This window comes from Rhododendron vialii, chromosome 7a (genome assembly GCF_030253575.1).
Source record: "Rhododendron vialii isolate Sample 1 chromosome 7a, ASM3025357v1".
NCBI classification, from domain to species: Eukaryota; Viridiplantae; Streptophyta; class Magnoliopsida; order Ericales; family Ericaceae; genus Rhododendron; species Rhododendron vialii.
In genome coordinates this window covers 774,926-787,592 of record NC_080563.1, presented here as the reverse complement: position 1 = coordinate 787,592, position 12,667 = coordinate 774,926, and the positions used below count along the sequence as shown (strand labels likewise).

Genomic DNA, 12,667 nt, shown 5'->3' with positions numbered 1-12,667 from the left:
CTTTTCCATTTACTTGTTTTATTTGGAGATGGGGGGTTTTGTGGTATGAATGCACATTATTTGTGCTGTATCTTTTCTTCTTCTTTTTTGTAAGTCTATAACCAACCAGACGGTGCTCCCTTTCGGTGTAATTCATGTAATATTTTCCTTGTTATGACTGATTCATCATCTACTCAACAACAAACTTATAATTTTTCCCAGTTGGATTTTTTCATGTGAAAATGTCAAATACATTTTGATTGTTTCGGTTTTACGAAATGCCACTGCAACATCAGCAATTGTTGAGCCTGTTTTATATAAAAAGTTAAACAATTTTACCTTGTGTGTTTCATAACCGGGTGTCCGAGCCAGCTTGCTCGCATCTCGACCCGGGGCTCTGAAGTTAGCGACCAGCAAACCTCAAGTGGCCCAAAGGTTTGGAATATTTCGCCTTCATGAGATTCGACTTTGCAACCTCTCGGAGGTTGCTGTCTCAAGCCACTCGGCCAAAATCCTTAGGGGTGTACATTTTTCATAGAGTATTTCCTTGTTATGCAAATTACAGTTTAGATAATTATCAAAAACAAAGCTAATCATACCTACTTTGTGTATTGTTGTTATCATAGAATATTAAATGAGCCTATCTGTCATTTTCTTCAACAACTCTGGACATTGATTTTGCCAAGCAATTTTCAATAACACTGGTCATTGGGCACCCATCTACTTAAGCCAAAAGACAACCTTAGTCCAAAACAGTGAGGGGCAAATTGGGAATTTCGATCTCTTAATTCTCCTTATTAAGGAATTCAATCCTGTAATGAAAAAATTGGCTGGCCATTAAAGCAGGCCAGCTTGAAATTTAAAATGCTTCTGACATCCATGAGTTGGCAACTCTCTTGATCAATAATCTCATATCCCCCTAAAACTCCAAAGAAACTCCACTACTGAGATGAAAAAAAGAGAAGGATCCAAATCCAATGAAGGAAAAGGAGGAGGAGGAGAAGAAGGATCAACGAAGATATGGGATTGTGGAAGCCCTCTGTATGATTCTTATGAATTGGTATCACTTGGCCATGTCATTGATAGACATATCATGGAATTGCCATCACTCAGTGGATCAAGGGGCTTAACAAACCAGAGTAGTTCTCGTTCTTCAAATCTGATCTCATCAAAACAGGGAGGAGCCTCTGGCCTTGGAATGGCTAAAGGGTCATCAATTGTGAGCTGTTTCGGCGAATTTCCGGAGAAGGTTTTGTGGAAAAAGAGGAGGGTGAATGGAGAGGGAGAAGAAAAGCCCAAGATGGTTAAACGTGGTGTTTTCTACAGAATATGGAAAAGGATAGGTTCATGGAGGAAATAGCTTTGCAAATGAGGGTTACATTTAGCTGAAAATGGGTACTTCTTGGTTTTTTTTATAACCAGTATCTTTGCGCAAAATGAGGGTTACACATATATTTGAGGATTCAAGCATTAGCTTTTGGTGTTCTTGCTTACTGTATCTAATATCTGCCAGAGGTTTTTACGAAGAAAAAATACAACTCAGATATTTGTATACTCTCGCGGATGCAACTACTCCGCGAAAATGTAGTGTATAATTTGTATGTATAGATTTTGATCCATATATCTTGCATGACATTAATCAAACATCCTATGCAAATATTTTGTACTAAAAGATTTTGTTAGATGGCTCATGGAGAACCTCACCACAATGCTGCCGCAGACACTCCCCAACTCCTTGAGTGTATTCTTTTGATATTTATGATTTAGGTATGATTTTGACAAACTTTTCGTAAACAAAAATCTAATATTTTTATGGTCTGATCCCACCAAGTTTTAGTATTTTGAATACCCTCTTTATCGATATAAAATTGATTTTGTTCCAGTTTAAAATTAGTGTGGTGCGAAGATTTTTTCAATGTAATTTAGTTTTGCAACATCTTGAGGGTGAAATTGTCATATTTTTGATACATAAATAATTTTGGATCCAAACTACTTAGGTTAGAAAATAGTCTAGACAAGCTTTTCAACGGTTCAAACCACATCCAAATCGAAATTCGGGAGTGTTTGTGGCAAGACCGCAAAGTTTGGCCGTTTGTAAACTTTAGAGGATGTGCCTGGGATGCATAGAATTGCGCTTGAGGCGCATAAAAAGTACACAATATGTCAACATTCACTGGTTTATCCCAAACACCCCCGAACTCTGATTTGTGCATGGTTTGAACTATTAAAATACTTGTCGAATCTACTTTCTAATCCAAGTAATTTGGATCCTAATTCATTTGAACGTAAAAAAAATATGACCTTTTTATCCTCAATTGGTCGGAAGATAAATTATTGTGGTAAAATGCTTACATCTCTCTCATTTTAAATCCAACAAAGACCTATTATATATCAGGGTTTTCAAAATACTAGAAGATGGTGAAAACCAACCCTAAAAATAATGAACTTCAGTTTATGAAAAGGGAATAGATAGCAGGCCACTACAACCATCCATCCACCATCGTCACTTCAATATGTACACTACCGTCACTTCAATATCTACACCACTGTCACTTCACTAGCGACCATTGCCACTCATGCAAACTCCACTAGTGTATTTATGTTGTAGGGAGGGGCGTATACACCTTGAGCACATGTGGGTCACGTGAACCACCTGTAATTTTTGTTGTTTTTTTGTTTTTTTTTTAAATTTAGGGAACCCAAACATGGACTAAAGCCCCACCACAGGCTTCTCTCTCTAAAACAAATTATTCTCACCCAAATTACCGAACGGTGGAAAAACTCATCAAATCCTCTTCAACCCTCGTCATCTCGATTAGTCTTCAACCCTCATAATCTCGTCTGAGTTTGGAAATTCGGTTCAGTCAGGTACGCAAAACATGGCTTTTTCTGGTTCGAATCTTGATCCTCCCGACGCCTTCAACCCTCGTCATCTCGATCTCGCCCAAATCCCAATCCTCTCGTCATCTCGATGACTCGTTCTTGATCAACTCACGGACCACAAGTAGGTAACAATCTCGTTCAATAATTATATGCAAATTTTTACTAAATTAGTTTAGTTTAGTTTAATCTAATTAGTTTAGTTTAATACAGTAGTTTAACTCGTTCATTCTCTCTTGTTCATAGATTAGTTTAATCTAGGCACAATAGTCTATTGATTAGTTTAATTAAAAAGGTGTACACTGTCTTGATTTTTATTCTGAAAAATAAGGCTTAAAATTCTTTTTTGTTCTCTTAACAGCTAGTCATGAAGAGATTCTACAAACCTGTAATTGTAGAGGTGCCTAATTTGCTGGTAGAGGTGCCTAATTTGGAAAAGGATAATGATAATTCTCGACCACCAAAACAAAGATGTGTAGAAATTAACTTGGCAAACCTTCCTGCTGATCCTAGGCTTTGACCCTGAATTGGTGATTATAATCCTAATGAGCAAGACCAAATTCTTGAATTGGTGTTTCTATATTGCTGCTATCTATCTCTATGATGTTTCTGCTGCTAGTTGTTATACAAAGTTTTTTCATGCTGTTTCTAGTGTCTCCTGTATCTCATGGTGTCGGTAAGACAATCTCTTCTCACCATGGATTGCCTATGGACGTTGGACAAAAAAATTTGCCGATCAAAAAAAAAAGTAATGCTTGAAAGGTGATCCATCTGTATAGAAATCCTGAATATATCCACCATTGGTAGTAGGGTAAAAGATTTTGTTTGATGGCTCATGGAGAACCTCACCACAGTGCTTGTTGGACTGTTGATACAAGCCCACCTATGCCCACAAATACAATTCAGTAAACAAGAAGGGCCACGAGTTGTGCCCGCACTAGCCCAGAGCACGAACCAAAAAATGCCTTAGTCATTAGTCGATATATAGTGACACAACTCAAAAACCATTCGCAATGACATATCTAAGACTACACCAACTCATCTCTTTTCATAATTCAGGTTCGGGCCAGTTTACGTGCATTTCAATTAATTTTGGAGGAGTACCAATCCCACCATCCACCTACGGAGGTCTCAATTAAAGACAATACAAAGCTCTAGACGGACTAACCCCAAAGGAGCCTTCGTTCTTTTAAACCTAACCTGCCGGACATCGAAGGCTGGCACTACCTCTTTCTCCAAAGGAAAAGGTAAACAGACTTCCTTGAGTTAGGCGTGACGGGGGCGTTCTGATAAAGACCCTAAGGTTGGGAAAATCTCGTAAGTACATGTAGATCCTCATCCTATACGTCAGGTAATTACCAGATCTCTCAACATATTAATCACACCTAAGTTGTGAAATTAGTCTCAAAAGAGAGTGAGAAATTGAATAAACCAGTGCTTTACGTAATTTATTAATTATTTCGTTCTGTTCTATATAGACTCTTTCTTGACGTAATCAGAAGTAATATGCGTTTCGTTCTGAGTTGAGTTCATGTGGGATTTTGCGTCGCTTCAAATGAGCCCTCCGCTAGTAGAAGATAAGATTGATTCAAGATTTGTCAAGGTATCGAACCACTCGAATTATCAAAAATACGTTGAGAGGAGGTAGAGAGAGAACAAGTAGCAAAGGAAAAGAACAAGAAAGTTACAAAATCCTGAATTTACAAGTATATGATTATGGGTTTTTCAATCACAATCGAATGTGGATGGTCCCAGCTGGGTCGGACACTTGGTTATTAAATTTCTTTATTTTATTTTATTTTATTATGTTGTAACAGAACTAAATATAGGCAACCACACAACGGAAGGGTGTTTCGCAACGTTCCTCCGTTGGTGCAAATTTGCATGGCTGAAATCCGGATGGCATTGAAACTTGCAGATCTCTTGTCTTGTGAATCAATTAAGCGACGACGATGGTTTATCTAGAATAAACTCCAAGGGGGTAAGCGTTAACCAACACGAAAAGCAATAAATCATGAAATTAGCAAAAGGACAATATATAATATATTAATAAATCTTGAAAATAAAAGAAAGGGAACAAGTAGGAAAATATGAGTAGTTGAAGAGGATGGAAACTAGAAAGAATCAAAGATGAAGTGCATCATAAGTAATCTCGTTACTTTGGTCCATTTTTTAACTTAAAAAAAGCTAGGTTCTTTTATTCCTTATTATAGTTTGGAAGAGATATACAAGTGATAGAAAAAGGGTTCACAAGAATTCGATTCTTGGGCTCGGTAGCAAAAAAGTAATTTTTTGTAAATTTTCTAGGTTTGGTGTGGATGGTCTGGTTTGCCTTTGGATCCAAACTAATTGGGTTAAAAAGTAATCTAGACGAGCTTTTCAACGGTTTAAATCACGTCCAAATCGGAGTTCGGAAGTGTCTGTGACAAGACAGCAAAATTTGGCCGTTTGTAAACTTTAGAGGATGCGCCCGAGCGCAATGAAGTGCGTCTGGGGCGCATAGAATTGCGTCGAGGGAGCATAAAAAGTAGACAATATGTCAAACTTCGTGGGATCACGAACACTCCCGAACTCCAATTTGTGCATGATTTGAAATCGTTAAAAAACTTGTCGAATCTACTTTCTAACCTAAGTAGTTTGGATCCTAATTTATTTTTACATAAAATGGTACGACCATTTTATTATTAGTTGGTCAAAAATTAAATTATTTCAGTAAAATGCTCATATCTCTTTCATTTTAAATAGGATAAAGACTTATAATATATCTATAATGAGGGTTTTCAGAATACAAGAAGATGGTGGAACCCAATCATAAAAATAATATACCAAATTATAGTTTAGGTAGAGGCCGATCAGAACAAAATACTTATAACAAGGTAGAGAGCATGCATGAGACTTGAGTTACATACAAAAATACACTAGTGCAGCATATAATATACATACGATTGGATGAATTACTATTGTCAAACACGAAATGAGATAGTTGGTTTTCAAGGATTAGTCGAGATGCGTGTTAGTTGGTTCGGACACTTGAGTAATAATAATAAAAAAAAACACAAAATGAAATAATGTCATGGATGTTGTGCAAGATATAGATAGTGTGGTTTGCCCTTGGGAATGTGGTCCAAGAGCATCCATGATATGACGATTCAAATTTACTTTTAAAAGCTCCATCCAACTATACTCCTATCTCTCTATTATGAGAAGACAAAAGCTGTCCACTCCTTCAAATCGGAGATATGATGATAAGGCAGCAGCTGGGCATGTGCAATTCATGGATGGTTGTAATTGTCCCCAATTCAGTTTTAGCCAAAAATATCAGAGCCCAAATTACTTATTTATAAGTACTTATTTTGGAACTTTTCAAACAAAAATAAAAAGGATTGTTCCACAAAATTCAAATAAACAGCTTATTTCATATTTTTAAACTCAAAAATAATGTAAATGAAAAATAATTTTTCAATTTTTTTTGCACCTTATTAAGATCTCAATGAGATTTATCAAACAAGATCCATATTGATAAAAAAATTATTTGCGTAAACACATGATTTTTGAGCTTGAAATTACTTTCTTAAAAAATAAATATTTATTTCTTTTTTGTGGAACATGTTTTATTTTTAGACAAAAAATAAGTTCTTATTCACGTTTTGAAACGGGGCCTAAAGAAATTCCTTAAGCTTTTCCTAGTGGGAATAGTACAGACTACAGAGTGCACCATATTTGTTGATTTAGATTAGATAGGGGTACTGTCTCTGAATAGTATACAGTTTTTTTTCCCCTCACAATTCGTCATCTTGAATTGGAGATTGTTAATTCAAAAAAGAAGAAGAAAGAAAAAATGTTCATAAAATTTGGCAGGGTCTTAAATTTGGTACTTCCTCCGTTCCTAAATAAATGTCCATTTTCACTTTTCCCAATTTTTTTTAAAATTTGTTATATCTTTTAATTTATACCATTTTTCATAATTTTCAAAATTTTGTCTAATAGAACCAATTGAAATTTATCAAACAAGATCTATATTGCATATAAAAAATAATATATTTTGAAAGATATATATGATTTTCTAAAATGTTCAGAATAATAACATGGACATTTATTTAGGATGGAAGGAGGGAGTACTTAGTATAAATTCAGAAATCTTACTATGTGATCAAGAATAATGACCATGCATGGAAATAAACAAAAAACACCAAGGCTCTGTTTGGAACAAGCACACTGGAAGAGAAAAAAGAAGCGAACGATTATGATTTCGCAAAGAACTGATGCAGAAAGAACAATAACTGAGTTGGTTTGATTTTCTCAATTGTAAAACAAAAGTAAAACCCAATTAACCAAGAAGATGGAGAAAGAGAAAATAAAGGAGGACAGTTATAAAGATAATTAACAAAATGTTGGCTCTATTCGAAGGGGTTAGCGGAGTGGCCTTAGATTTTTTTATTTATTTTTAAAAAATCAGGGAAAAAGAAGAAAGCTTGTGAAACGGCTATAAGGATTAGTCCGAGGTGCGCGCAAACTGGCCTGTGACACCTTAGTATTACCCAAAAATGAAATAAATGCAAAAATAAAATGTTACTAGTTCATTTGTTTATTTTCGGTGGAAAAAGAAGAAAAAAACCCACCTTCCTTTCCTCCTTTTTGGTTCTCATATATTAATGGCTTCATGTAGCAAGCCAGACCTGCAAAGAAGTTGAGGTCAAGGACGCCCCTCAAGACTTCAACTTACAACGCCATCCATTATTGCACTTAATTGCTGCTTCCTTCTTCTTCTTTTTTATTAAACGGAGGAACAATCTTACACCCAAACCTCCAGAAAGCTAACGCGGTCATGCCAGTCACGACTCCCCACTTATTTTACGGTACTCATCCTGTGAGTAATCGAACCAACCCTACAACAATACAAAAAAGAAAATCAAAAATAACGATTTTCTTGGGTTGGTTGCTATTTGCGATAAAACAGCTCTCATCAGTTTGGTTCCATTGCCATTTTGTTGCTTCTTTCTCCGTCTTTCTAGTTTTCGATACACCTTTTTTCAAGGTCTTAGTGACAACAAATTAATAATCCAAAGCCAAATGAAACCAATGAGGTTTGATTTCAAAAACATCAACCCTTTTTCTTTTCCATCATTAGCCCACAATTGCAGTCATCTTTTTGTGAAGTTTGCTGTGTTTTCTCTCCTCTTGGGCCTGGCTTTTCGCCTCTTCGTTTCCAACCCTATCCAGTTTCCTTCAGAGACTACCGACCCTTCTTCTCTTGTTGAGCAGAACGCGACATTTCCAACTCCGGCGGATACGTCGCCGGTTTCGAGTGATTTGCCGGTAGATGAAAGTTTGCCGGCGAATGAAAGCCTAACTTCTCAGAATGGTGAGCGAATTTTGTTTTCTGAACTCCCTCTGTTATTGCAACGCATCATACGTAACATGCAAATCAAATATGGGTTGTATTTAATTCCTCTTATACAAGTTGGGCTTGTTTTGAAGTGTGGTTGGAAAATTCATCTATTTCCTATAATGAATGTGAAATTGAGTGGGATTTCCTAGATTTTCTTCCTTTTCCCCCCCATTCTTGGCTTCATACTTGTAACTTGCAATTATTTCAATTTTCAACCTGTTTGATTAACAAAATTTAGAGTCTGGGAGAACAGATCATAGCTCTGTTTTACTCTGTATTTTGGGTGATGGAAAGGTTGAGGGGTATTGGAGAATTCTGTTTTCTTTGAAATTAATATTGTTTCAATTGGTGGGTATTGAAGAATATGTGAAGTTGTAGCTCTGAATACCAGTTTCACATCGTAGTCTACACAGAGGGATAGATTTTCCTTTTGATTTTTTTTTGACAAGTGTCTGAGTTAGCTTACGTGCACATCGACTGATCTTGGGGAACAATCCGATCCTCCACTTGTGGGCTCCCAATTAAAGCTAGAGCAAAGCTCGGAGGGCCAATCGATACAAAGCTTTGTTTGGTAGTGTTCTAATGATACCATCACCATGCCCAAGTGACATCTTTGCATAAACTGTGGTTTTGTACCCGCTTAGTCTTTCTCATTCCCCCTGAATCTATTGGTAATCAAATCAACTTATATTTTCGTTTCTTGTGCACGATCTAGTTTCCTTTATGATCAGATCGATTGATTTTTTTTATTATTTATAAACTGACATTCTTTCATTTTATTGTTGAACAATCTAGTCACAGCAGAATGCGATATATTTATGGGAGAATGGGTACCAGATTCCTCTGGTCCATATTACAGCAGTGAGAGTTGCCAGCACATTGAAGCTCATCAGAATTGTAAGAAAAACGGCCGACCAGATTCGGATTATGTTCATTGGAGGTGGAAGCCCCGCGACTGTGAGTTACCTAAGTTTGATCCACGAAGATTTCTTGGTTTGATGAGGAATAAATCATTTGCTTTCATCGGGGATTCAATTTCGCGAAATCACGTGCAGTCATTGCTTTGCACTCTCTCACAGGTAACATTTTAATATCTCTACAAGGCCAAATACATTCACAGTGATCGATTTGGAGTAGCTGCTCAATTCTCCATTTTGCTGCTTGGTTTTGCTAGTTTGTTTCATTTGTTGATTTTTCTTTTCCTTTTCTTTATTTACCCATGCAAGCATTTACTGAAAATGTTCCTCCACATCCAATTTGCCATGTGTGTGAAAGACAAATTTATTTTGCCTGATTGGTTCCTCAAGATTAGTCGAGGTGCGCGTAAGCAGGCAAATTTGTTTTGCTTGATTGGTTCCTTGAAGTTTGAATATGATTCCACTTAGTACGGTTTAACATCATCACTAAACTATTAAAAAAGGCTAAGTCCAATTTATTTTCCCTACTGTAACTCTAATAGGAAACAGAATGAAGACCTAGACCAAAAACCTTAATCTCTCCCCCTACTCCCACAATCTAGGAGTGTAATAGAAACCGAAAGAATCCTCTCACAATCTGAGAGAATGGGTAATGGTAAAAGACCTTATGATCACCTCCACCTCCCCCATGCTTAGGAAATCATGGATCCGTTTCACAAAGTAACTTTTCATCCTCTCAATCAAGATAGGCCAGGTAGGACTTGGGTCCCTGTGGTGCAGGGGTGCACTATAGGAGTGTAGTGCACGATCCGAGCCGTCTATCTATCTGGACAATCCATGGTCTAGTTTTGATCGAGAATCCATGGATCTCTAGTAGTATCATGATGGGTGGGCAAGCGTACTTGCTACTGACTTGTGAACTTGTGCACATCGAATTCCATATCGTGCCAGCTGTGAGGTCATTTGGAAAATGATACCACTGCCAACTTTAATAATGGATGATTGAAGTTGATCACCTTGTTTTAAGTGGTTCAGTAGTCACTCTCAAAAGTTAAATTTTTTTTTTTTTGGGTATCAAATCACCTTTTTTTTTTGGGTATCAAATCACCTTGTGAATGATTTGGATTTTGGATCTAGCTTCTTTGTTTTTCTTTAATTTTTTAATTAGTGCTGATCCACATAGTCGTTGCCCTGTCTGTGTTTATAATAAATTAGCTTGTACTATAGATTACTTGTAAGCAATTAATGCGAATTAAACACTTGCTACCAGTAATTGGTTTCCAATCCAATACAAAGCAAGAATGTACACCTACTTACATGCACTGTTCTTGTGAAGGATATTTACCTAAATTTCTCTGTTGGAATAATAATTTGGTCTAGGGTTCTCTCTCTAGCTTCTTTAGGAAATTTCACTTGGTGAGAAAGTTCAACAAGGTCCTAGGTGCAGCTCGTTTGTTAATTGGAGTGATTCTATCAATGCCCATCTTCTGCTAAGTTCTACCTTGAGAAGTACTGTATCATTCCATGAGTCGTCCCAATTGTCACAGTGCTTCGCTCGAAAAGTGCCGGGCGGTGAACATATTACTACTTCATAGCTAGAAACAGAGAGGAGGAAAAACAACACTTCCAATAAATTTGGGAACACATTGAAAAAGCAGAACAGTATTGATGAAGCAAGTTTTACCACTTTAATAGCCGATTCTCAATCCATAAAGGTATTAACGGAAGTTGTTACTCATAACTGATAAGCATATCATGCAGAATTAAGAGTGAAATGATTAAGACTCCACATTAATAACCAGGTCCAGGCATTGAGTTGGTCCATTGTTTGGATGTACAAGGATCAACAGAAATTAATCCGGCGGCTCTCATGTTTGTTTCATTTTTCATGTCACTATACTTTTGCGCCATTCAGCAAAGATTTGGTTGCAAGGGTAATGCAATTGAAGGTAGAATTTTCACTGCAGTTGGAAGAAGCCGTGGAGGTCTACCATGACAAGGAATACAGATCCAAAAGATGGCATTTTCCCTCCCACAACTTCACTCTGTCAGTAATTTGGACTCCTTTCCTCATAAAAGCAGCTATTTTCGAAGATATAAATGGAGTTTCATCAGCTGACATTCAACTTCATCTTGACAAACTTGATACACTATGGACTGAACAATACACAAATTTCGATTATGTGATAATTGCTGGCGGAAAATGGTTTCTCAAAACAGCTATCTACTATGAAAACAACACGATCAAAGGCTGCCATTACTGCCCGGGCAAGAATTTAACAGAGTTAGGGTTCGATCATGCCTACCGCAAAGCCCTACAGTTGATTTTTAAGTTTGTCACCAATTCAAACCACAAAGCTCACGTATTGTTTAGAACTACCACGCCGGATCATTTTGAGAATGGAGAGTGGTTTAGTGGGGGCTACTGCAATAGAACCGGACCATTTAAAGAAGGCGAGGCTGATTTAAACTTCGTGGACACAACGTTGCGAAATATTGAGTTAGAAGAATTTGAGAAGGCAGTGGAAATAGGATCCGGAAAGGGGGTGACTTTGAAACTAGTGGACACAACCCATCTTTCATTGTTGAGACCTGATGGGCACCCGGGAGTTTACAGGGCTTTCCAGCCATTTGCCAAGGGTAAAAACGAAAAACTTCAGAATGATTGTTTGCATTGGTGCTTGCCCGGGCCAATAGAATCCTGGAATGAGTTGGTAATGCAAATGTTGTTCGGCGGTTGAGAATTATGACTAAGAAAAACAACTCTTCCTTGCCTTCAAATTTCTGGGTTTGAAAGTATGGGCTTATTGTGATCTTGATGAACTAAAAAACTGAAAGGAAGAGGATCTCTGCCGTCGGGAATAACAGCGATCGCATAATTGGCACGATTGTGTAGTAATTGAAGACACGAACCCAGCAACTGTTTTAGTATGGGTTCAAGTTTGAACCCTAGGAGCTGGCTAGAAGTTAGAAAAGGAGAAGATAACACACAACAAAGATACAAGTGATTGTTTATTAATTCCACAAAACCAGGGAGCTCAAAAATCAATGCACTATGTATATATACAGGTACTCATTTCTGTTTGTTGGAGAGTCAATGAATAGGTTTTACTTCTGCATTCTTGTAAGCATGTCTATTTCCGAGTACGGAATTACACGTCGTGTAAGCGCAAGGATTCAATACCCTCTTTGTACAATCTGAATTTTGTTGCATCCCTGACTGGGTTACATCATCTGGTCCTTGTGTTCATTTTTCGAGTGAAGAGCTAACTGACCTTAATCAGAGCAAAGTATCTGTGCTGTCGTATATGCTATTGGAATGGAGTTTCCTTCACAACAGAGATTGCAAGAGGAAACAGAGTCGGTTGACTGGTATCAAACAGCTAATGGAGATATGGGGAAATCACGAATTTGACGTGCATACATTATGAAGCATAGCAGAAGATCGCGTAAACAACCAAACCCACCATGTTCCCTTGCGAACTCTAGCAGTGGCCAACAT

The 12,667-nt window shown here is 37.2% G+C and overlaps 2 protein-coding genes across 3 annotated transcripts; both read left to right on the top strand.

Moving 5' to 3' along the window:
- Positions 1 to 733: 733 nt before the first annotated feature.
- LOC131334586 (uncharacterized) lies at positions 734 to 1,651 on the top strand. The gene has a single exon (XM_058369691.1). The coding sequence runs from the start codon at positions 929 to 931 to the stop codon at positions 1,337 to 1,339; it is 411 nt and encodes a 136-aa protein (XP_058225674.1). The 5' UTR covers positions 734 to 928; the 3' UTR covers positions 1,340 to 1,651.
- Positions 1,652 to 7,544: 5,893 nt separating this feature from the next.
- Positions 7,545 to 12,415, top strand: LOC131334585 (protein trichome birefringence-like 25). 2 transcript variants are annotated; one of them, XM_058369690.1, is made up of 3 exons: positions 7,545 to 8,221; positions 9,044 to 9,327; positions 11,133 to 12,415. In XM_058369690.1, exons 1-3 carry the CDS (start codon positions 7,930 to 7,932, stop codon positions 11,904 to 11,906), a joined length of 1,350 nt encoding a protein of 449 aa, XP_058225673.1. In that variant the 5' UTR covers positions 7,545 to 7,929; the 3' UTR covers positions 11,907 to 12,415. The 2 variants fall into 2 exon arrangements, with proteins under 2 accessions (XP_058225673.1, XP_058225672.1); XM_058369689.1 differs by having other exon boundaries at positions 7,717 to 8,221; positions 9,050 to 9,327.
- The last annotated feature ends 252 nt before the right edge of the window (positions 12,416 to 12,667 follow it).

Bases quoted from the DNA above. Each gene is read 5' to 3' on its own strand.
- LOC131334585 (XM_058369690.1), top strand. From the start codon at position 7,930: ATGAAACCAATGAGGTTTGATTTCAAAAACATCAACCCTTTTTCTTTT. The intron at 8,222-9,043 runs GTGAGCGAATTT...TGAACAATCTAG, and splicing joins AAGCCTAACTTCTCAGAATG to TCACAGCAGAATGCGATATA. The intron at 9,328-11,132 runs GTAACATTTTAA...TTTTCACTGCAG, and splicing joins TGCTTTGCACTCTCTCACAG to TTGGAAGAAGCCGTGGAGGT.
- LOC131334586 (XM_058369691.1), top strand. From the start codon at position 929: ATGAAAAAAAGAGAAGGATCCAAATCCAATGAAGGAAAAGGAGGAGGA.